The sequence below is a fragment of the Salvelinus alpinus genome, chromosome 29 (genome assembly GCF_045679555.1).
Source record: "Salvelinus alpinus chromosome 29, SLU_Salpinus.1, whole genome shotgun sequence".
Lineage (NCBI taxonomy): Eukaryota > Metazoa > Chordata > Actinopteri > Salmoniformes > Salmonidae > Salvelinus > Salvelinus alpinus.
Window position 1 is genome coordinate 21,731,339 of NC_092114.1, and position 26,341 is coordinate 21,757,679.

Consider the following 26,341-nt stretch of genomic DNA (forward strand, 5'->3'; position numbering starts at 1 on the left):
AAGCAGATACTGTAGCTTCTAAAAACACAGTGGTGCAAAAGGCCAATTCAACCCCTCAAAATACTATGATATAGGTAGAAGTCATCCACAAGGATGACTGGGGCAATAATACCTTTCTCAAGCGACCCAGGACCTGGGCGGAAATTGAAGATTATGAGATTTGATGGGAAGCAAATGACACTCGATGGGCTGTTCACCATTCGGCTGTACTTCTAAAGTGGTGGACTGCATCCCAATGGTGTAGTAGAGGATATACGCAGGCATACGCCGCATACCCACTTGTCTTTCAGTGGGCATTGCGTATACTCCCTTCTTAATCCCCACTGATATGTATCACAGTAGTGTGATGGAAGTAGACGCCATATCAATTAATAAGACAGATGGAACAGATCACGATGTTCAGCTTAAAAATTTGGATTATTTCTTCACATTTTAGGCGCAGCAATGTGCACACGGCAGTAGGCCTACATTTCCATGGTGGGATTGTGGCTATAGGCTGCTTTGAAGCAAGCTAAGACACGCTTCATAATAGGAAGTCAAACGTCCAGGTTTCAAACAATTAAGGAACAGGAACAATATAGCGATGATAATGATAGACCTAACCGTCTTCTGGTAGATGGAAAGGCTCTCTCAAAAACCTCAACCTCAATCCAGAGGTAATTTCTTTTGCAAACTCCATCTCATGTGACAGAAACAGCTAACCAAACAACAGAGCTAGGTGTCAGCACACTTGAATTGAAAGGGTAAAAGTAATTTCTTAGATTTTTCCCAGACCTTAAAAATGGTCTCCCGATGTGGTTCAAGCTTTGTTGTTGAGTTAGAACATACATTTTTGTTGTTTTTATGTAAAGATTGTGGCTGAGAGCGAAGACATGATAAAAAATAAATACTCACTTAAAAGCCTAACTTACGTTTCAATAGTAGGCCTACTATTAGCCTACCGCACAGTACAGTTTGGGTTGGACTGACTGAAAGACCAATATGGGACTCACCATTTTAGGTCGTTCAGAGTGTATGTCACCGTTTCTCATAGATATTTTTCACGCCGGGTGGGCCATTTCAGACATTTTTGCCGACATTCAGGAGACATGAAGGTCATCCTCTGAGATGTTTGGACATAGTAACTGTTCTGTATTCATGTATGCCACCGCCCCCAACACACTGACTACACATTGCCCTGGATCCTGTCCCATTGAAATAAATGGTTGTATGTGTGTGGGGGGAAATGTGACTGCTCAGAAAAATGTGTTGCAATCAAAAACAGCACACACATACACACTCCGTTCTCCAATCCCATCCAAGAAGGGCGAGAGATCATGTTTAATTTACAGTTCCAAGTAGCTAGCTGCTCAATTTACCAAACTGATCCAATGCCATCAAACTCTGAATCAGAATCACTTTTTTGGCCAATTACATCTACACAGGTGCTGCCAGCAGTAGACAATCTACAGACAGAATACAGACACACAGTCAAGATACACAATATAAATACAGTAAACATAAAACCATTTATTTTATACATGACCCTAAGCATGATGGGATGTTAATTGCTTAATCAACTCAGGAACCACACCGGTGTAAGCACCTGCTTTTAATACACTTTGTATCCCTCATTTACTCAACAGTTAACATTATTTTGGCAGTTACCTGTATCCATAGATGCAGAGGGAGGAAGAGAGCACATAGTGCTGTTCAGAGGTGTACATAGTGCTAATGCAGTATAGGGCAGTTATTAGTATTACAGGTCATTGATGGAAGGTGCAGTGATCGGCTCAACGCAAAGTCTATTACTCCCCATGAGCCCGATAGCCTGTTGCTGAGGGCCACAGCACCAACAGGGAAGACAAAGCACTAATAGCAACATCTATGGCGGCTCAACGCAAAGTCTCGCACCGAAAAAAAATAATGAAAAACAACTGTCCAAGTCCATTTCATTCCTTTGTCAGCATTGTATTACCTGACAACGTATCGGGGGGGGTAATTCATTAGGATGCAGGCTATGACTCTGGTACCAATCTCTTTCTCCCTGACAATCTCCCGCTCTCTCAGACATTGGCTAGTTTGGCCACTCAATTATAGGGCTTCTGTTTTAAGTTGGCCGATAAGCATCGCGGTAGGGCAGCTCCCATTTTAAATCACCAATCCCGTTTTTTCAACAATATATCAAGCTGTGACGGCTCCATCACATCTGGAGCCGAGGATAAGGTTCAGCCAACACGGCTTTAACAGGCCGCCTAGCCACTCTCAAAGGGCGACTAGGAGGGAGAAATGACACGTCAAGCAATCTTACCTTAGCCTGAGACTTAAACTGACAGTTACCATGGATCCCCTAACATCACACTGTTGATTCAGTATTGACTGGAGAGGCTGAAACACACAGAACACATCACGGGTGACTGGGCTGGCAGTTCCTGTCATGATAAATGTGGCACCCGCTGTTTCAGTGTGACTGCAGGTGTCCGGGGTGTCGGGGTGTCGGCCTAACCACGACCTTTGCGTCTGGCTATCCCCACAGGGGGAAGAGCAGAACCCACTCAGGACAAGCTACAGCAGCAGGACAGTGGGGGTAAAACTGCTCTCACCACATGCCATCATGACCTCTACAGTCAGCATGCCATTTATCTACATCTAGACTATATCTCATTACTTACTATCACGTATAGCTAGACTACATATCGCCATACAATCAATATATAACACCAATATAATATCATAGCTAGACTACATATCGCCATACAATCAATATATAACACCTATATAATATCATAGCTAGACTACATATCGCCATACAAACAACATATATTACCTATATAATATCATAGCTAGACTACATATCGCCATACAAACAACATATATTACCTATATAATATCATAGCTAGACTACATATCGCCATACAATCAATATAACACCTACATAATATCATAGCTAGACTACATATCGCCATACAAACAACATATATTACCTATATAATATCATAGCTAGACTACATATCGCCATACAAACAACATATATTACCTATATAATATCATAGCTAGACTACATATCGCCACACAAACGATATATAATACCTACATAATATAACATGGCTAGACTACATATCTCTATACAAATGATATAATATTATAGCTAGACTACATATCGCCATACAAACAATATAATATTATAGCTAGACTACATATCTCTATACAAATGATATAATATTATAGCTAGACTACATATCGCCATACAAACGATATAATATAATATTATAGCTAGACTACATATCTCTATACAAATGATATAATATTATAGCTAGACTACATATCGCCATACAAACGATATAATATAATATTATAGCTAGACTACATATTGCCACACAAATTATATAATATAATACCTATACTACATATCGCTATACAAACAATATAATACCTATATAATATTATGTCATAGGTAGGCTATATATTGCTATACAAACAATATACACTGCTCAAAAATATAAAGGGAACACTTAAACAACACAATGTAACTCCAAGTCAATCACACTTCTGTGAAATCAAACTGTCCACTTAGGAAGCAACACTGATTGACAATAAATTTCACATGCTGTTGTGCAAATGGAATAGACAAAAGGTGGAAATTATAGGCAATTAGCAAGACACCCCCAAAAAAGGAGTGATTCTGCAGGTGGTGACCACAGACAACTTCTCAGTTCCTATGCTTCCTGGCTGATGTTTTGGTCACTTTTGAATGCTGGCGGTGCTCTCACTCTAGTGGTAGCATGAGACGGAGTCTACAACCCACACAAGTGGCTCAGGTAGTGCAGTTCATCCAGGATGGCACATCAATGCGAGCTGTGGCAAAAAGGTTTGCTGTGTCTGTCAGCGTAGTGTCCAGAGCATGGAGGCGCTACCAGGAGACAGGCTAGTACATCAGGAGACGTGGAGGAGGCTGTAGGAGGGCAACAACCCAGCAGCAGGACCGCTACCTCCGCCTTTGTGCAAGGAGGTGCACTGCCAGAGCCCTGCAAAATGACCTCCAGCAGGCCACAAATGTGCATGTGTCAGTATATGGTCTCACAAGGGGTCTGAGGATCTCATCTCAGTACCTAATGGCAGTCAGGCTACCTCTGGCGAGCACATGGAGTGCTGTGCGGCCCCACAACGAAATGCCACCCCACACCATGGCCAAACCGGTCATGCTGGAGGAAGTTACAGGCAGCAGAACGTTCTCCACGGCGTCTCCAGACACTGTCACGTCTGTCACATGTGCTCATGTGCTCAGTGTGAACCTGCTTTCATCTGTGAAGAGCACAGGGCGCCAGTGGCGAATTTGCCAATCTTGGTGTTCTCTGGCAAATGCCAAACGTCCTGCACGGTGCTGGGCTGTAAGCACAACCCCCACCTGTGGACGTCGGGCCCTCATACCACCCTCATGGAGTCTGTTTCTGACCGTTTGAGCAGACACATGCACATTTGTGGCCTGCTGGAGGTCATTTTGCAGGGCTCTGGCAGTGCACCTCCTTGCACAAAGGCGGAGGTAGCGGTCCTGCTGCTGGGTTGTTGCCCTCCTACGGCCTCCTCCACGTCTCCTGATGTACTGGCCTGTCTCCTGGTAGCGCCTCCATGCTCTGGACACTACGCTGACAGACACAGCAAACCTTTTTGCCACAGCTCGCATTGATGTGCCATCCTGGATGAACTGCACTACCTGAGCCACTTGTGTGGGTTGTAGACTCCGTCTCATGCTACCACTAGAGTGAGAGCACCGCCAGCATTCAAAAGTGACCAAAACATCAGCCAGGAAGCATAGGAACTGAGAAGTTGTCTGTGGTCACCACCTGCAGAATCACTCCTTTTTTGGGGGTGTCTTGCTAATTGCCTATAATTTCCACCTTTTGTCTATTCCATTCGCACAACAGCATGTGAAATTTATTGTCAATCAGTGTTGCTTCCTAAGTGGACAGTTTGATTTCACAGAAGTGTGATTGACTTGGAGTTACATTGTGTTGTTTAAGTGTTCCCTTTATTTTTTTGAGCAGTGTATAATACCTGTATAATATTATAGCATAGCTAGGCTACATAATCGCTATACAAACTATATAACACCTATATAATATTATAGCATAGCTAGGCTATACACAGCCATACAAGTATATAATATAATAGCATAGCTTGAGTATATATAGCCATAGAATCTATATAATAACCATATAATATTTTAGGATAGCTAGGCTATATATAGCCATACAAACTATATAATATTATAGCATAGCTAGGCTATACATAGCCAATCAAACGATATAAAAGTGAAGAAAAAAAATAATTGAAATGTTAGCACATTTCTTGAAAATTAATGTTAGAAATATCTTTATTTACATAAGTATTCACATCCGAAGTACTTTTGGCGGAGATTACAGCTTTGAGTCGTCTTGGGTATGTCTGTGTCAGCTTTGCACATCTGGATTTGGGGATTTTCTCCCATTATTCCTGGCAGATTTTCTCAAGCTCTGTTAAGTTACATGGGGAGAGGCAGTGAACAGCAATCTTCAAGTCTTTCCACAGATTTACAGTGGGATTCAAGTCTGGTGTTTGGCTGGGCCACTCAAGGACCTCCCCATTAGTTCTCAAGCCATTCAAGCGTTGCTTTGGCTGTATGCTTGGAGTCATTGTCTTGTTGGAATGTAAATCTCAGCCCCAGTCTAAGGTTGTTTGCACTCTGAAGCAGGTTCTCATCAAGGATTTGGCTCCATTCAATGACAGGTGATGAGCTGTGCCTGTCTTTCTCCAGGACATTGCGCTTTGCATTGCGCTTCGCATTCAGACCAGAGTAAAATGTTTCATCAGACCACATCTTTTTTATCTTATGCTCTCTGAGTCTTTCACGTCATGTGCCTTTTTCTCAGGAGTGGGTTCCGTCTGGCTACTCTCCCATGAAGCCTAAATTGCTGAAGTGCTGTAGAGACTGTTGTCCTTCTGGCAGGTTCAACCATTTCAGCCAAGGAACTGTGTAGTTCTGTCAGAGTGGTCATTGGGTTCTTGGTTACCTACCTGATCAAGGTCTTTCTTGGCCGGTAGCACTGTTTGGTCAAACGGCCAGCTCTAGTCTGGGTAGTTCCCTATGTTTTCAATTTTCCAATGATGGAGACTGCTGTATTCTTGGAAACTTTCAACAATCTAGAAATTGTGTTATACACTTCACCAGATACAATTCGGAAAGTATTAAGACCACATGACTTTTTCCACATTTTGATACGTTACAGCCTTATTCTAAAATGGATTCCCAAAAAAATTTCAGCAGCAATCTACACACAATACCACATAATGACAAAAAAGAAAACTGGTTGATACATTTTTGCTAAATTATTAAAAATAAACTGAAATACCGTATTTATGCAAGTACACTTTGCTATGAGACTCAAAATCGAGCTCCGGTGCATCCTGTTTCCACTGATCATCCTTGAGATGTTTCTACGACTTGGAGTCCAGCTGTGGTAAATTCTATTGATTGGACAGGATTTGGAACGGCACACACCTGTCCCACAGTTGACAGGGCATGTCAGAGCAAAAACCAAGCCAAGAGGTCAAAGGAATTGTCTGTAGAGCTCCGAGACAGGATTGTTTAGAGGTACAGATTTGGGGAAGGGTACCAAAACATTTCTGCAGTATTGAAAGTCCAAGAACACAGTGACCTCCATCCTTCTTAAATGGAAGAAGTTTGGAACCACCAAGACTCCTCCCTAGAGCGGACCGCCCGCCGAAACTGTGGTCAGGGAGGAGACCAAGAGCCCGTTGGCCACTGACAGAGCTCCAGAGTTCCTCTGTGGAGATGGGAGAACCTTCCAGAAGGACAACAATCTCTGCAGCACTCCATCAAACAGGCCTTTATGGTAGAGTGGCCAGACGGAAACCACTACTCAGTAAAAGGCACATGACAGCCCGCTTGGAGTTCGCCAAAAAGGCACCTAAAAACTGTGACCATGAGAAACAAAATTCTCCGGCCTGATGAAATCAAGATTAAACTCTTTGGCCTGAATGCAAAGCGTCACGTCTGGAGAAAACCAGGCACCGCTCTTCACCTGGCCAATACCACAGTGAAGCATGTTGGCAGCATCATGCTGTGAGGATGTTTTTCAGCGGTAGGGACTGGGAGACTAGTCAGGAAACAAGGGAAAGATGAACAGAGCAAAGTACAGAGAGATCGTTGATGAAAACCTGCTCCAGAGCGCTCAGGACCTCAGACTGGGGCGAAGCTTCACCTTCCAACAGGTCAACGACCCTAAGCACACAGCCAAGACAACGCAGGAGTGGCTTCGGGACAAGTCTTTGAATGTCTTTGAGTGGCCCAGCCAGAGCCCGGACATGAACCCAATCGAACATCTCTGGAGACCTGAAAATAGCTTTGCAGCGACACTCCCCATCTAACCTAACAGAGCTCGAGATTATTTGCAGAGAGGAATGGGAGAAACTCCCCAAATACAGGTGTGCCAAGCATCATACCCAAGAAGGCTGTAATCGGTGCCAAAGGTGCTTCAACAAAGCACTGAGTAAAGGGTCTCAATACTTATGCAAATGTGATATTTCCGGGGTTTTGTCATTATGGGGTATTGTGTGCAGATTGATGAGGGGGAAAAAACTATTTAATCCATTTTAGAATAAGTAACGTAACAAAATGTGGAAAAAGTGAAGGGGTCTGAATACGTTCCGAATGCACTGTAATTACTGTACATTGGTAACCAGTTTAATTGCAATAAGGCACCTAGGGGGTTGAGGTATATGGCCAATATAACTGGCCTTCTTCAGACTAGTTGAGTATCTGGAGCATTTGTGGGTTAGATTACAGGCTCAAAATGTCCAGAAACAAAGACCTTTCTTCTGAAACTCGTCAGTCTATTCTTGTTCTGAGAAATGAAGGCTATTCCATGCGAGAAAATGGCAAGAAACTGAAGATCTCGTACAACGCTGTGTACTACTCCCTTCACAGAACAGCGCAAACTGGCTCTAACCAGAATAGAAAATAGGAGTGGCAGGCCCCGGTGCACAACTGAGCAAGAGGACATTAGAGTGTCTAGTTTGAGAAAACAGACGCCTCACAAGTCCTCAACTGGCAGCTCCATTAAATAGGACCCGCAAAACACCAGTCTCAACATCAACAGTGAAGAGGCGACTCCGGGATGCTGGCCTTCTAGGCAGAGTTGCAAAGAAAAATACATATCTCAGACTGGCCAATAAAAATAAAAGTTTAAGATTGGCAAAAGAACACAGACACTGGACAGAGGAACTCTGCCTAGAAGGCCAGCATCCCGGAGTCGCCTCTTCACTGTTGACGTGGAGTTTGGTGTTTCGCTGAGTTTAGAAGGCTGCTATACTAAGCCTACTGATAATGACATTACTTATTATTATAAAGATGATCTTAATAATAACAAGAAGGAGATCAATAAATAATGAGGGTTATTATTAGAAATATAATTTTTCTGACAATTTGGAACAATGTAAACACTAAAAATATATAAATAAAACCAGTGAGGCTGGTCTAACAAAAATAAAGTATAAAGCCTTTATTGCAGCATAGCAAAGATTAAAAACAGACAATTTGTGAAATTGTTGCTCAAGGCTTGGTGCTCACGGAATCAGTAGGCTATTAAACACTCAACAGAAACAGGACATCTTATTTCTGTAGATATATTGATGATTTATAAAGCCAGGCACATTTAACAGTTAGGCTATTGATTATAGCTGCAGCTGTACATAGTCCATCTGTAAATAGCCTACCCAATCTACCTACCTCATCCCCATACTGTTTTTATTTTATTTACTTTTCTGCTCTTTTGCACACCAGTATCTCTACTTGCACATCATCATCTGCTCATTTATCACTCCAGTGTTAATCTGCTAAAATTGTAATTATTCGCTCCTATGGCCTACCTCCTCATGCCTCATGCCTTTTTCACACACACTGTATATAGACTTTCTTTTTTATTCTGTATCATTGACTTGTATATTGTGCTATTGGTTTGTTTATTGTTTACTCCTTTGTGTAACTCTGTGTTGTCTGTGTCACACTGCTTTGCTTTATCTTGGCCAGGTCGCAGTTGCAAATGAGAACTTGTTCTCAACTAGCCACCTGGTTAAATAAAGGTGAAATATATATATATTTTTTTATAAAATAGACCTAATTAAGTTGGGATTTCCTCTCTCCTCACTTTTCTTAGACAATAAGACATGGGCTGTTTCCTCATCTCCTAACTCTGCTGCTGCCTCCACCGCATTGTTCTCAACACCAATATTCTCAACACCAATATTTTCTTTATGCACATAGCAACATGGTCTAGGAAAAGGCTCCAATTGAACAGCGCACTGATCTGTTTCAGAACCGCGGACAGCAACCACTATCCAACGCGGGAGAAAGTGCATCTGTTATAAAAAATGTATTGTACCATTGTTCCTATGTAATATAACCATATACAATTTCAGAGTGATGGACTGTGCCATCCCCACAGCCTCCACAATGGATCAGTCCACTCAGACAGGCGCCAATCAGACAGGTGTCTTGTAAACCATGATTATTTTAATTTTTTTTGCTACTGCTCGACTAAAATCTTGGTCGACCAACAGCCTATCGACCAAACAATCAACTAAATGGGGTCAGCCCTAATACTAACTAAACCATTCAGCTGTGGTGCACGGCCTGACAGGTATGAATCCCCAGTTGGCCTGATCAAAGTCGTTTACTGTCCGACCGTGAACACCTCGTATACATCTGAAAGAGCTCCCACTAAGAGGACCATGGGGATACCGACGCCCAACTACACACGCTTTTTCAGTCTTCTCTCTCTCCCTCTCACCTCCCTCCTGTCCTTGGCTGAGGCTGTGAACCAAACACAAACAAACTGATTGCTTTAGCGAGGGGATACACACTTACTCACTCGCACATCCACAAGTCACGACGGACAATGTCAGCCAACCAGCCCTGATTAGATATATAGCTTGAGATTGTCTTCAGTACCAGTCACTGACAGTCATCATCTACGTTGAGTGATGTTTTACTAAGACGGGTTGGCTGAGAACGTTACGAAAACGATGACTTGTTGGGAATCGTAGGTGGCTCGTTTCAGTTAGTTGTAACTTGTTCTTGATACCATGTCTTGTTTTGAGGTGATTTGACTGATGTCACGTCTATGCTAATATAGCTAAAATTCACTAGCTAACCAACAACTGACAATGTATTTGAGAGACAAAAAGTGCAACTTTATTTATGTTTTCAATAAAAATTGGAGATTAAATATAGTTTACACGTTGTCAGCATAGTTTTCCCCCATAGTTGAGCATGTTTTTGTTGCTAAACAACCAACCAAATATTTTTTTTAACCTTTATTTAACTAGGCAAGTCAGTTAAGAACAAATTCTTATTTACAATGACGGCCTACTGGGCAACAGTGGGTTAACTGTCTTGTTCAGGGGAAGAACGACAGATTTGTAGCTTGTCAGCTCAGGGATTCGATCCAGCAACCTTTCGGTTACTGGCCCAACGCTCTAACCACTAGGCTACCTGCCGCCCCGTAATGATAATGCCGGTATATTCCACATTACCTCCTTTGGCATGACTGATTGACAGTTGATATCAATCAGCGTAAATAAACACTGAAAGAGTTTGAGTGAGACTTTAAAATGTATACAGTGTAAGGAAAGGAGGAAGGAAGAATGAAGAAAGCATACCTTAACGTAGGACGGCTGTTTTTCCAGGATAAGATCGGCAACTTTTTTGGAAACCTACAGAGCGAGGACATAAAAAAAATAACCCAGTCAGACGCTTGTAAATGCCATCCCACCTGAGAAACACGGTTATCATACTATGGTAGAGCATGGAGAAAGAATAGATGGCTTTGGTGTCTATCTATAACATAAGTCTTTAACCAAGAGGATTCTCACAATGTGTAATATCTGTATTGTTGATCCAACCGAGACTGAATTAGCCTACACTTTACTACGAGACTGAATTAGCCTACACTTTACTACGAGACTGAATTAGCCTACACTTTACAACTAGACTGAATTAGCCTACACTTTACTACTAGACTGAATTAGCCTACACTTTACTACTAGACTGAATTAGCCTACACTTTACTACTAGACTGAATTAGCTACACTTTACTACTAGACTGAATTAGCCTACACTTTACTACTAGACTGAACTAGCCTACACTTTACTACTAGACTGAATTAGCCTTCACTTTACTACGAGACTGAATTAGCCTACACTTTACTACTAGACTGAATTAGCCTTCACTTTACTACGAGACTGAATTAGCCTACACTTTACTACTAGACTGAATTAGCCTTCACTTTACGAGACAATTAGCCTACACTTTACTACTAGACTGAAATAGCCTTCACTTTACTACGAGACTGAATTAGCCTACACTTTACTACTAGACTGAATTAGCCTTCACTTTACTACGAGACTGAATTAGCCTACACTTTACTACGAGACTGAACTAGCCTTCACTTTATGAGACAATTAGCCTACACTTTACTACTAGACTGAAATAGCCTACACTTTACGAGACAATTAGCCTACACTTTACTACGAGACTGAACTAGCCTTCACTAGTCTTCATTGGTGTTTTCTGAAAAGCAAGGCCTAAAGGACACAAAACGTCAATGTTGCATTGATGAAATGGAATAAGAAACGTAAGAAATAACTACCAGGGTGTAGAAATATCTACCAGGTTGGGTTAACTACCAGGTTGTAGAAATAACTACCAGGTTGGGTTAACTACCAGGTTGTAGAAATAACTACCAGGTTGGGTTAACTACCAGGCTGGGTTAATTTAACCCTGGACTAAATCATGCCAACACTCTCACACAGCATGCTGTATTTACTCAGTAGAAGAAACCATGTTTGTGCACCTACACAACACACTCACAATAAATACACAAGGGACTGACTTGCCACCTAGCCACACATAGCCTAGTATGTTGTGGATAGCATCCGACTTATAACACATTTAGGGCAAGGCTGTAGTGGGGATAACACACACAGACACACACAGCTAGGAACATAATGTTCCAGAGCCATGTTGATGCTCAGTACACAGCTCCACAGTGAGGGGGAGCTGATATATTGCTGTACGGAGGGGGGTTGGGTAAGGGAGCTAACTGTAGCCCTGAACAGAACAGATGGTCGGACTGTTCAGCTGCTACACTCGCTTGCTCAACTGTATGTATGTGTGTGCAGATGTTCAGCTGCTACACTCACTTGCTCAGCTGTATGTATGTATGTGTGTGCGTGCGTGCGTGCGAGAGAGAGCGAGAGGGTGAGTGAGTGAAATAATGAATGTGAGATGGAGAGAGGGAGAGTGAGTGAAATAATGAATGTGAGATGGAGAGAGGGTAAGTGAAATAATGAATGTGAGATGGAGAGAGGAAGAGTGAAATAATGAATGTGAGATGGAGAGAGGGAGCCTCTGAAATCAACCATATTGTTTTTATTTAAAAAAGTAGAAACCATACTATTACCTCTATGAGGTTATATAACGCAAAGATGACTGTGTTTGTAAGATGCCTACATGCATGTGTACATGCCTGGGAAACAAATTCTGTGTCAGGGGTCTATGCTTTTTACAAGGAGCACGTGTCCGCCTAAATTGGAAAAATGTTGGCACACACAAAGAAATGTAGGAGCACAATGAAAAATATTTGATGTAATAAACTAGAATCCTTCATTTTTCTAGGCGCACTGGTGCTCCTAAATTAGAATACAGATCGCACAGCTAAATATTTAGACGCATAGCAGTGGTTCAGTGTGAGGGGTCACTTCACTTCTAGCACAACACCAGTACCATGTAGAATCCAGAGAAAGGGCTCATGCCTGCTACAGAGACCCTTCTCCTCTTCACTCAAACACAATTCATTCAAAAAACACATCCATATCATCAAAAAGCAGCAGTGTGGAAAAGACCCAATCACCTGCAGGATCCCACACCACCACACAGATTAGCCCGCCCATCACCTGTGGTCTGAGAGCCCAACAGCGAGGTATAATTCACATGTAATTGACTGGGATGCAGAGCGGAGTTAATAGCCTAATTTTCTGGCCTCACGCCCCATGCATTTTAGCTAAGAGCTGTCATTTAGCAAAGACTACTGGGTATCAGTAATAAATGGCACCCTATTCACTATATAGTGTGCACTACTTTTGACCAGAGCCCTATGGGTCCTGATCAAAAGTAATTGACTATATATGGCGTAGGGTGCCATTTTGGACGCAGCCTACTGTAAGTGTTCTTCACCAGCTGCAGTTAGGGGTCTAAAAGCCAACAGCCAATCACATCGAATTCAGAAAGACAATCAACCAGTCATCGCCCTCGGTTTGTAGCGCAGAAGGTAGAGACCGTGAAGCTGGACAGAAACAGTAGGCGTTAAGTTAGCCTATACCCGTTAGCCTATACCACTGCAGCATCCTAACATTTCTCAATCATACACTGAGTGAGACGTTTCTATGTCAACACATTTTACACACTAAAAGGTGTAAAGGAACATGTTGATTTCGTGCAGAGCCGTGGTGGTAACACTCCGCGATACTTGTCACATACAACTACCCACCGCAATCGGAGCCCGGGCCTCAATGTCCACCCTTTCCATTATTTATCCTACCTGCCTGTCTCCCCATCTCATTTCCTTACTGCCTGAATAAAACTAAATGTTGATTTGTCTCATGTACTAATTTGAGGATTTGAGAGTTCCATCTGAGGTCTGTGATGCTAAGTGTGTCAGAGAGGCAGGGAGTGAAGTGGATCATTTCTATTTCTCTTATTACCTAAATGGCACAACACCAGCCCTAGTGATTTCATAACCAGCCTACTTCACCAGTTCTGCACCAAATGAGGTTTCTATAGTTTGTTAAGGGGAGACAGACAGTGGTGATGTACTGTATATCAAGCAGCTAAGTAAACACGGTGGCCATTTAAAAAAAGACTGTCTACATCCCAAATAGAATAATATCACCTAAATCCCTCAAACTCAACTCTGGACCTGGAAGCCAGCTATTGCTCCCCGCTAATCGGGGACTGATTTAGACCTGGGACACTAGGTGACCTCATAGGTAAGAGTTGAATACCCCTGGACTACATGGTGGATAATATCATAGCCTATTCCCTAAAAGTAGTGTCCTGTGTAGGGAATAGGATGTCATTTAGGACACAACCGGAGCATGAAACCCAGGAAGAGTCCTGGTCAATATCAATGAGTGAACTGGATCAATACACACCGCCGGCCCCTTCCTCCTCCTAATACACCTGGATCAATACACACCGCCGGCCCCTTCCTCCTCCTAATACACCTGGATCAATACACACCGCCGGCCCCTTCCTCCTCCTAATACACCTGGATCAATACACACCGCCGGCCCCTTCCTCCTCCTAATACACCTGGATCAATACACACCGCCGGCCGCTTCCTCCTCCTAATACACCTGAATCAATACACACCGTCGGCCCCTTCCTCCTCCTAATACACCTGGATCAATACACACCGCCGTCCCCTTCCTCCTCCTAATACACCTGGATCAATACACACCGCCGGCCCCTTCCTCCTCCTAATACACCTGGATCAATACACACCGCCGGCCCCTTCCTCCTCCTAATACACCTGGATCAATACACACCGCCGGCCCCTTCCTCCTCCTAATACACCTGGAACAACTCATACTCACATTGGGACTGGATGTTTGTCTATTGCGTGTGCATGTGCACGTGTGTGTGCATGTGTACGTGTGTGTGCACGTGTGTGTGCATGTGTACTAGAGGTCGACCGATTAATCGAAATGGCCGATTAATTAGGGCCGGTTTCAGGTTTTCATAACAATCGGAAATTTGTATTTTTGGGCACCGATTTGCCGATTATTTTTTATACCTTTATTTAACTAGGCAAGTCAGTTAAGAACACATTCTTATTTTCAATGACGGCCTAGGAACGGTGGGTTAACTGCCTTGTTCAGGGGCAGAACGACAGATTTTCACATTGTCAGCTCGGGGGATACAATCTTGCAACCTTACAGTTAACTAGTCCAACGCAATAACGACCTGACTCTCTCTCGTTACACTCCACAAGGAGACTGCCTGTTACGCGAATGCAGTAAGCCAAGGTAAGTTGCTAGCTAGCATTAAACTTATCTTATAAAAAACAATCAATCATAACCACTAGTTAACTACACATGGTTGATGATATTACTAGATATTATCTAGCGTGTCCTGCGTTGCATATAATCTGACTGAGCATACAAGCATACAAGTATCTAAGTATCTGACTGAGCGGTGGTAGGCAGAAGCAGGCGCGTAAACATTCATTCAAATAGCACTTTCGTGCGTTTTGCCAGCAGCTCTTCGTTGTGCGTCAAGCATTGCGTTGTTTATGACTTCAAGCCTATCAACTCCCGAGAAGAGGCTGGTGTAACCGAAGTGAAATGGCTAACTAGTTAGCGCGCGCTAATAGCGTTTCAAACGTCACTTGCTCTGAGCCTTCTAGTAGTTGTTCCCCTTGCTCTGCATGGGTAACGCTGCTTCGATGGTGGCTGTTGTTGTTGTGTTGCTGGTTCGAGCCCAGGGAGGAGCGAGGAGAGGGACGGAAGCTATACTGTTACACTTGCAATACTAAAGTGCCTATAAGAACATCCAATAGTCAAAGGTTAAATGAAATACAAATGGTATAGAGGGAAACTTCTTACCTGGGAATATTGAAGACTCATGTTAAAAGGAACTACCAGCTTTCATATGTTCTCATGTTCTGAGCAAGGAACTGAAACGTTAGCTTTCTTAAATAGCACATATTGCACTTTTACTTTCTTCTCCAACACTTTGTTTTTGCATTATTTAAACCAAATTGAACATGTTTCATTATTTACTTGAGGCTAAATTGATTTTATTGATGTATTATATTAAGTTAAAATAAGTGTTCATTCAGTATTGTTGTAATTGTCATTATTACAAATAAATAAATAAAAACCGTCCGATTAATCGGTATCGGCTTTGAAAAATCATAATCTGTCGACCTCTAATGTGTACGTGTGTGTGCATGTGTACGTGTGTGTGCATGTGTACGTGTGTGTGCATGTGTACGTGTGTGTGCATGTGTACGTGTGTGTGTGCATGTGTACGTGTGAAAGAGCTGTTTTGTGTGTACCCATGTCCATGTAGCCAACTTATCATCAATCAGTTAATCACTTGAACAATAAGTCGTAGAGTACAGCAATCCATATAGTTTCTCACACACACACACCCCATAATGACGAAGCGAAAACAGGTTTTTAGATATTGTTTGTAAAAAATGTAAAAGAAATACCGTATTTACATAAGTATTCAGACCCTTTGCTATGAGACTCAAAAGCTCAGGTGCATCCTGTTTCCACTGATCATCCTTGAGATGTTTCTTCAACTTGGAGTCACCTGTGGTAAATTCAATTGATTGGACACGATTTAGAAAGGCACACACCTGTCTATATAAAAAGGTCCCACAGTTGACAGGGTATGTCAGAGCAAAAACCAAGCCATGAGGTTGGAGGAATTGCCCGTATAGCTCCGAGACAGGATTGTATATATAAATATTTATGCAGCATTGAAGGTCCCCAAGAACACAGTGGCCTCCATCACTCTTAAATGGAAGAGTTTTGGAACCACCAAGACTCTTCCTAGAACTGGCTGCCCAGCCAAACTGAGCAATCGGGGGAGAAGGGCTTTGGTCAGGGAGGTGACCAAGAAACCGATGGTCACTGACAAAACTCCTCTGTGTAGATGGGAGAACCTTCCAGAAGGACAACCATCTCTGCAGCACTCCACCATCTCTGCAGCACTTCATGTCTGATGAAACCAAGATTAAACTATTTGGCCTAAATGCCAAGCGCCACATTTGGAGGAAACCTGGCACCATCCCTATGGTGAAGCATAGTGGTGGCAACATACTAGGAATCCTAGAAGTTATAGAGAGACTTCCCCCTCTTACAGGTTACAGCAGAGCCCCTGGCATCTCTAAAGTGGATGATAATCATACAGCAGACAAGTAATTAACTGAGAGATGAGCCTCAGCCAACGATGTGTCAAAGCTGTCAATTACACTGCAGACCTCCACCACCTCCCTATATAGCAGCCATTCTCTACAACAGCTTCTGCCAAACCGGGAGGGGGGGGGGGGAAATCACCCATTTGTTTTGGATGGAACTCATTTAAGGGAGAAGTTCTATGGAATGTATCAATGCACCATTCCTATCTACAATACAGTATCTACTCCTCTGCCTCAGCGAGGGAAATAATCAATTTCACATCAGCGCATAGGGCTGGAGAGGCCCTATCAACAGGTAGTTATCAGAGAGAGTTCAGATCCTATAGGGAGTGTCATTATGCATGTACACAATGTAGCACAGTGGAAGTCTATATCCAAAGCTATGAATATGTGATGGAGGAGAAACCATCCTTCTCCTATGCATTTGTTTGAAAGGATCAGATAGGTGTGTAAGCAATACAGTGAAAATTCCACCTTACCAATCAGAGGACAAGATAGAGCTATTACCGTACATACCTACAGGAAGTGTCTAGGGGTCGTTTGCTAACTAGGGGATGACTTGGAATTCTGCATACGATGATCTCCATCCTACGGGGTGGGGGCGAGGCGATCTGAGGCCGGGTTAGTCATTCACAGCCTGGGTAAGGCAGAAGACTTGATAAGGCCCCTGGTCCTCTGGTCCTGGTATTGACCCCTGGGGTCTCAGGCTGGCAGCCAGCTGTCTGCTCTGTTAAAGAGCTCTGTCAGACAGTCAGTGTTCTGTCCACAGAGGCCTCCATCTTTCATCCTACCACCGCTAGGGATCATGACTCTGGTCCTGCCTCGCTCCCTGAATAGACAGCTCTGCTGTGTGAGACACAATGCAGAGCAGGAGGCTAGGGAGGGAGTCACAGTGAAGGACGAGAAAGAAGGGAGAGGGGAAGGATCCAGATTTTCTACCCTTCTTCCAAAGTGTGCAGCTGCACACTCCACATCATGAATTTAAAAGCATTGGATTGGTGTAAGCATTGGCTTGAGGGAGTTTCCCACATTGTTAAATCTATGACAGGGAGTATGCAAGTGCACACTTCAGGAGAAGTGTAGAGAATTATTTATTTTACCGTTATTTTACCAGGTAAGTTGACTGAGAACATGTTCTCATTTACAGCAACGACCTGGGGAATAGTTTCAGGGGAGAGAAGGGGGATGAATGAGCCAATTGTAAGCACATTCAGGGAGACGAGGAGGGTACAGAGGGAAAGATGAGGCAGGGAGGAAAGGAGGATGCAAGAAGAGAAGGAGGATCGAAGGAGAATATGGGTTGCATATTTCTAAAATGATTCTGATATAGTTCCTCTGCTGGCTAGCTCTCTGCCCTCCAGGCCTGGGTGACCTGCAGAGAACCTCTACAATAGTGATGATGCTCTTTTTAAGCAATAAGGCACGACGGGGTGTGGTATATGGCCAATATACCACGGCTAAGGGCTGTTCTTCTTGGGGTGGCAGGTAGCCTAGTGGTTAGAGCGTTGGGCCAATAACCGAAAGGTTGCTAGATCAAATCCCAGAGCTGACAAGGTAAAAATCTGTCATTCTGCTCCTGAACAAGGCAGTTAACCCACTGTTCCTTCATTGTAAATAAGAATTTGTTCTTAACTGACCTGCCTAGTTAAAGGTTAAATAAAAATATTGGACACAGCCCTTAGTCGTGGTATATTGGCAAATCCCCAAGATGCCTTATTGCTATTATAAACTGGTTAGCAACGTAATTAGAGAGGTCAAAATAAATGTTTTGTCATTCCCGTGGTATACGGTCTGATATACCACGGCTGTCAGCCAACCAGCATTCAGGTCTCGACCCACCCAGTTTATAATTACTAATAACACTTTGGGCCTGCAGCAGAAACACTACCAGTGACTAACTATTAATCACAGTATATCTGTGTAGCGGTGTAAAGGAGTCTTGCTGAATATAACATGCCGATATCCACCTGGGACTGCACTTCTCCAATGTGCAATACAGGAGTCGACTGTATGTACATGCCCAGGCTGAAGCAATAAGCTCAGGGTTAACAGAAAGGATATAAAATTGGTGATTTTGCAGTTCTATGTTCTCTGTATTCAGGTGTTGCAGAGCAATATACTGTACTCAACTATTTAAGTCCTTGTTTTGAACACTAAAGATGTTGTCGTAGAATGTTATGTTGGACTTCGAAGTGCACGGATACAGTATAAATGGCATAGCTATTACCAATCAGGGAGAAGTATCCGTGGGAGTCAGTGACCCAGCGCTGCTCATGTCATTTCCTTCACTTACCGCTGCTTGTTGTCTCTTCAGCTTGTCTCTGTACTCCTCCAGCTCCTGCAAGTTCAGCTCAGGTGGGAGTTTCTGTCATAAACACACAATAAAAGCATTGTAACAATACAATAAGAATACAATGCCCACACCAATAACTTCTTAGAAGATAAAGCTATTCTGTGGAATGCTTTGGTGTGTGGAGTGAACCACCTGCCAGAAAATAAATCAAAAGATTACTTATCATGGACACCGAACTGAAATCCAAATGCTAGCAGCTTAGAACCGGGCAGGATTTCGTTTAATTTGTTTATTTTAGAAGTTAATCTTAATTCTTTGGAGTTTCTTCAGCATCAGCTCTAGTTTGCTTAAGTACCATTTTTCAAAAGAGCCTCCAAGGTCTTCATAATTTAAAAAGAGAAGAAAAAGTGGCAGAATTGTATAGCATACATGCTTAGACGTATAATAAATTAAAATGGAGGAGCACTACTTAATTGGTGAAGAACAAACAAGGGGAAAGACAGCAGCAAAAAACTAAGCACTGAGGATGATGGGTAATTGCTTTCCACTTGGCTGAAAGTCTAATTTTGTAATCTGGAAGGTTGTTGTTCTTGCGACACTGCTAAATCTAATGAGATTTCACACCCTTCCTCCGCGAGTGTTTTATCCATCAATCTAGAAGTCGTCGGCATGTGAGCAGGAGAAGACGCCACAATGACGCTCGAGTAGATTTGGGCCTAACTAACTGATACACCCGTCAAGGGGGAGAGGTGTCCCACATAACAAGTTTGGGAACCAGGGGGAGGGAGGTGTAGGTAGGGAGGCCCCAAGTCACTAACTAGTCAGTGTAGACCAAGTCACCAACTAGTCAGTGTAGACACCACTGAGGCCCAAGTCGCTTTAACTAGTCAGAGTAGAACCCGCTGAGGCCCCAAGTCACTGTAACTAGTCAGTGTAGACCCTGATGAGGCCCAAGTCACTTTAACTAGTCAGTGTAGACCCTGATGAGGCCCAAGTCACTTTAACTAGTCAGTGTAGACCAAGTCACTGTAACTAGTCAGTGTAGAACCCGCTGAGGCCCCAAGTCACTGTAACTAGTCAGTGTAGACCCCGCTGAGGCCCAAGTCACTTTAACTAGTCACTGTAACTAGTCAGTGTAGACCCTGATGAGGCCCAAGTCACTTTAACTAGTCACTGTAACTAGTCAGTGTAAACCAAGTCACTGTAACTAGTCAGTGTAAACCAAGTCACTGTAACTAGTCAGTGTATACCAAGTCACTGTAACTAGTTAGTGTAGACCCCGCTGACTGCACTGTTTGGTACTATAATGTACAATGTATAGTGTACATGATGATCGGACTGTTATGGGAGGTCCAAGCCTGTTACATGGCATATGCCTCACTCTTCCTGTGGTGCTTCCTGTGGTGGGTAAGGCTTTTGTATGCTGGTGGGGTGTCTTGGTATCTGGGCTAAGTGGTGATAGTCATCGAAACAAACTAGGATCTATTGGACTGCATGGACAAATATAGCTCCAGATACAAGCGTTGATTTATAATTAAATGGAACATGTAAAATAATAAGATAGTAAAAGACAGAATAGCTTATAGCTTTTTAAAAGCGTGGAAAGAAGGTCCTTCACATATTGTCTCAGTGACAATAACAGCAACAAAGGGGAGAGTGGGTAGAAATTCCCTTGTTGCTGTTTATATCCCTTGTTGCTGAGGGTTTAGAGCTTGAGGTAGTCACATCATACAAGTACTTGGGAGTATGGCTAGACGGTCCTCCTCTCAGCACATATCAAAGCCGCAGGCTAAAGTTAAATCTAGACTTTGTTTCCTCTATTGCAATCGCTCCTCTTTCATCCCACCCATGCTAGATTACAGAGACGTCATTTATAGATAGGCAGGTAAGGGTGCTCTCGAGCGACTAGATGTTCTTTACCATTCTGCCATCAGATTTGCCACCAATGCTCCTTATAGGAAACATCACTGTGCTCTATACTCCTCTGTAAACTGGTCATCTCTGTATACCCATCGCAAGACCCACTGGTTGATGCTTATTTATAAAACCCTCTTAGGCCTCACTCCCCCCTATCTTAGATATCTACTACAGCCCTCATCCTCCACATACAACACCCGTTCTGGCAGTCACATTCTGTTAAAGGTCCCCACACATCCCTGGGTCGCTCGTCTTTTCAGTTCGCTGCAGCTAGCGACTGGATCAAGCTGCAACAAACACTCAAACTGGACCGTTTAATCTCCATGTCTTCATTCAAAGACTCAGTCATGGACACTCTTACTGACAGTTGTGGCTGCTTCGCGTGATGTATTGTTGTCTCTATCTTCTTGCCCTTTGTGCTGTTGTCTGTGCCCAATGTTTGTACCATGTGTTGTGCTGCTACCATGTTGTGCTGCTGCCATGTTGTGTTGCTACCATGTTGTTGTCATGTGTTGCTACCATGCTGTGGTCTTAGATCTCTCTTTATGTAGTGTTTTGTTTAGGCTGCAGCATACACTGTACTGTAGACCTAACTGACTAACTCACCAGCTTGTTGTGTCCTCTGGGTCTGTAATGAACAGTGGGCCTAACTAACTAACTCACCTCCAGCTTGGTGTGTCCTCTGGGTCTGTAGTGAACAGTGGGCCTAACTAACTGACTAACTCACCTCCAGCTTGGTGTGTCCTCTGGGTCTGTAGTGAACAGTGGGCCTAACTAACTGACTAACTCACCTCCAGCTTGGTGTGTCCTCTGGGTCTGTAGTGAACAGTGGGCCTAACTAACTGACTAACTCACCTCCAGCTTGGTGTGTCCTCTGGGTCTGTAATGAACAGTGGGCCTAACTAACTAACTCACCTCCAGCTTGTTGTGTCCTCTGGGTCTGTAGTGAACAGTGGGCCTAACTAACTAACTGACTCACCTCCAGCTTGGTGTGTCCTCTGGGTCTGTAGTGAACAGTGGGCCTAACTAACTAACTAACTCACCTCCAGCTTGGTGTGTCCTCTGGGTCTGTAGTGAACAGTGGGCCTAACTGACTAACTCACCTCCAGCTTGGTGTGTCCTCTGGGTCTGTAGTGAACAGTGGGCCTAACTAACTGACTCACCTCCAGCTTGGTGTGTCCTCTGGGTCTGTAGTGAACAGTGGGCCTAACTAACTGACTCACCTCCAGCTTGGTGTGTCCTCTGGGTCTGTAGTGAACAGTGGGCCTAACTAACTGACTCACCTCCAGCTTGGTGTGTCCTCTGGGTCTGTAATGAACAGTGGGCCTAACTAACTGACTCACCTCCAGCTTGGTGTGTCCTCTGGGTCTGTAGTGAACAGTGGGCCTAACTAACTAACTCACCTCCAGCTTGTTGTGTCCTCTGGGTCTGTAATGAACAGTGGGCCTAACTAACTAACTAACTCACCTCCAGCTTGGTGTGTCCTCTGGGTCTGTAATGAACAGTGGGCCTAACTAACTAACTCACCTCCAGCTTGTTGTGTCCTCTGGGTCTGTAGTGAACAGTGGGCCTAACTAACTGACTAACTCACCTCCAGCTTGGTGTGTCCTCTGGGTCTGTAATGAACAGTGGGCCTAACTAACTAACTAACTCACCTCCAGCTTGGTGTGTCCTCTGGGTCTGTAGTGAACAGTGGGCCTAACTAACTAACTGACTCACCTCCAGCTTGTTGTGTCCTCTGGGTCTGTAATGAACAGTGGGCCTAACTAACTAACTAACTCACCTCCAGCTTGGTGTGTCCTCTGGGTCTGTAGTGAACAGTGGGCCTAACTAACTGACTAACTCACCTCCAGCTTGGTGTGTCCTCTGGGTCTGTAGTGAACAGTGGGCCTAACTAACTGACTAACTCACCTCCAGCTTGGTGTGTCCTCTGGGTCTGTAGTGAACAGTGGGCCTAACTAACTGACTAACTCACCTCCAGCTTGGTGTGTCCTCTGGGTCTGTAGTGAACAGTGGGCCTAACTAACTGACTAACTCACCTCCAGCTTGGTGTGTCCTCTGGGTCTGTAATGAACAGTGGGCCTAACTAACTAACTCACCTCCAGCTTGTTGTGTCCTCTGGGTCTGTAGTGAACAGTGGGCCTAACTAACTAACTGACTCACCTCCAGCTTGGTGTGTCCTCTGGGTCTGTAGTGAACAGTGGGCCTAACTAACTAACTAACTCACCTCCAGCTTGGTGTGTCCTCTGGGTCTGTAGTGAACAGTGGGCCTAACTCACCTCCAGCTTGGTGTGTCCTCTGGGTCTGTAGTGAACAGTGGGCCTAACTAACTAACTGACTCACCTCCAGCTTGGTGTGTCCTCTGGGTCTGTAGTGAACAGTGGGCCTAACTAACTGACTCACCTCCAGCTTGGTGTGTCCTCTGGGTCTGTAGTGAACAGTGGGCCTAACTAACTGACTCACCTCCAGCTTGGTGTGTCCTCTGGGTCTGTAGTGAACAGTGGGCCTAACTAACTGACTCACCTCCAGCTTGGTGTGTCCTCTGGGTCTGTAGTGAACAGTGGGCCTAACTAACTAACTAACTCACCTCCAGCTTGTTGTGTCCTCTGGGTCTGTAGTGAACAGTGGGCCTAACTAACTGACTAACTCACCTCCAGCTTGGTGTGTCCTCTGGGTCTGTAATGAACAGTGGGCCTAACTAACTAACTAACTCACCTCCAGCTTGGTGTGTCCTCTGGGTCTGTAGTGAACAGTGGGCCTAAACTGAACTGACTAACTCACCTCCAGCTTGTTGTGTCCTCTGGGTCTGTAGTGAACAGTGGGCCTAAACTGACTACTGGACTGACACTGACACCTCCAGCTTGGTGTGTCCTCTGGGTCTGTAGTGAACAGTGGGCCTAACTAACTAACTGCACTCACCTCCCAGCTTGTTGTGTCCTCTGGGTCTGTAGTGAACAGTGGGCCTAACTAACTAACTCACCTCCAGCTTGTTGTGTCCTCTGGGTCTGTAGTGAACAGTGGGCCTAACTAACTAACTCACCTCCAGCTTGTTGTGTCCTCTGGGTCTGTAGTGAACAGTGGGCCTAACTAACTAACTCACCTCCAGCTTGTTGTGTCCTCTGGGTCTGTAATGAACAGTGGGCCTAACTAACTGACTCACCTCCAGCTTGTTGTGTCCTCTGGGTCTGTAGTGAACAGTGGGCCTAACTAACTAACTCACCAGCTTGTTGTGTCCTCTGGGTCTGTAGTGAACAGTGGGCCTAACTAACTGACTCACCTCCAGCTTGGTGTGTCCTCTGGGTCTGTAGTGAACAGTGGGCCTAACTGACTAACTGACTCACCTCCAGCTTGTTGTGTCCTCTGGGTCTGTAATGAACAGTGGGCCTAACTAACTGACTAACTCACCTCCAGCTTGGTGTGTCCTCTGGGTCTGTAGTGAACAGTGGGCCTAACTAACTAACTGACTCACCTCCAGCTTGTTGTGTCCTCTGGGTCTGTAGTGAACAGTGGGCCTAACTAACTAACTAACTCACCTCCAGCTTGTTGTGTCCTCTGGGTCTGTAGTGAACAGTGGGCCTAACTAACTGACTAACTCACCTCCAGCTTGTTGTGTCCTCTGGGTCTGTAGTGAACAGTGGGCCTAACTAACTAACTGACTCACCTCCAGCTTGGTGTGTCCTCTGGGTCTGTAGTGAACAGTGGGCCTAACTAACTGACTAACTCACCTCCAGCTTGGTGTGTCCTCTGGGTCTGTAGTGAACAGTGGGCCTAACTAACTGACTAACTCACCTCCAGCTTGGTGTGTCCTCTGGGTCTGTAATGAACAGTGGGCCTAACTAACTAACTAACTCACCTCCAGCTTGGTGTGTCCTCTGGGTCTGTAATGAACAGTGGGCCTAACTAACTGACTAACTCACCTCCAGCTTGTTGTGTCCTCTGGGTCTGTAGTGAACAGTGGGCCTAACTAACTGACTAACTCACCTCCAGCTTGGTGTGTCCTCTGGGTCTGTAGTGAACAGTGGGCCTAACTAACTAACTGACTCACCTCCAGCTTGGTGTGTCCTCTGGGTCTGTAGTGAACAGTGGGCCTAACTAACTGACTAACTCACCTCCAGCTTGGTGTGTCCTCTGGGTCTGTAATGAACAGTGGGCCTAACTAACTGACTAACTCACCTCCAGCTTGGTGTGTCCTCTGGGTCTGTAGTGAACAGTGGGCCTAACTAACTAACTGACTCACCTCCAGCTTGTTGTGTCCTCTGGGTCTGTAGTGAACAGTGGGCCTAACTAACTGACTAACTCACCTCCAGCTTGGTGTGTCCTCTGGGTCTGTAGTGAACAGTGGGCCTAACTAACTGACTCACCTCCAGCTTGGTGTGTCCTCTGGGTCTGTAATGAACAGTGGGCCTAACTAACTAACTGACTCACCTCCAGCTTGGTGTGTCCTCTGGGTCTGTAGTGAACAGTGGGCCTAACTAACTAACTCACCTCCAGCTTGGTGTGTCCTCTGGGTCTGTAGTGAACAGTGGGCCTAACTAACTGACTCACCTCCAGCTTGGTGTGTCCTCTGGGTCTGTAGTGAACAGTGGGCCTAACTAACTGACTAACTCACCTCCAGCTTGGTGTGTCCTCTGGGTCTGTAGTGAACAGTGGGCCTAACTAACTGACTAACTCACCTCCAGCTTGGTGTGTCCTCTGGGTCTGTAGTGAACAGTGGGCCTAACTAACTAACTGACTCACCTCCAGCTTGTTGTGTCCTCTGGGTCTGTAGTGAACAGTGGGCCTAACTAACTGACTAACTCACCTCCAGCTTGGTGTGTCCTCTGGGTCTGTAGTGAACAGTGGGCCTAACTAACTAACTGACTCACCTCCAGCTTGGTGTGTCCTCTGGGTCTGTAGTGAACAGTGGGCCTAACTAACTAACTGACTCACCTCCAGCTTGTTGTGTCCTCTGGGTCTGTAGTGAACAGTGGGCCTAACTAACTGACTAACTCACCTCCAGCTTGGTGTGTCCTCTGGGTCTGTAGTGAACAGTGGGCCTAACTAACTAACTGACTCACCTCCAGCTTGTTGTGTCCTCTGGGTCTGTAGTGAACAGTGGGC

The 26,341-nt window shown here is 44.4% G+C and overlaps 1 protein-coding gene across 3 annotated transcripts in view; it reads right to left on the reverse strand.

Moving 5' to 3' along the window:
- Window positions 1–26,341, reverse strand: part of vps50 (VPS50 EARP/GARPII complex subunit) — a 240,066-nt gene that overhangs the window by 188,882 nt on the left and 24,843 nt on the right. For 2 of the 3 annotated variants that reach the window (XM_071375173.1, XM_071375171.1), the window contains exons 4-5: window positions 19,325–19,396; window positions 10,696–10,749 (exon numbers count right to left, since the gene is read on the reverse strand). In XM_071375173.1, coding sequence (XP_071231274.1) covers window positions 10,696–10,749; window positions 19,325–19,396 — 126 coding nt within the window. The remainder of the gene's footprint in view (window positions 1–10,695; window positions 10,750–19,324; window positions 19,397–26,341) is intronic. The other variant, XM_071375172.1, reaches the window with a different exon arrangement.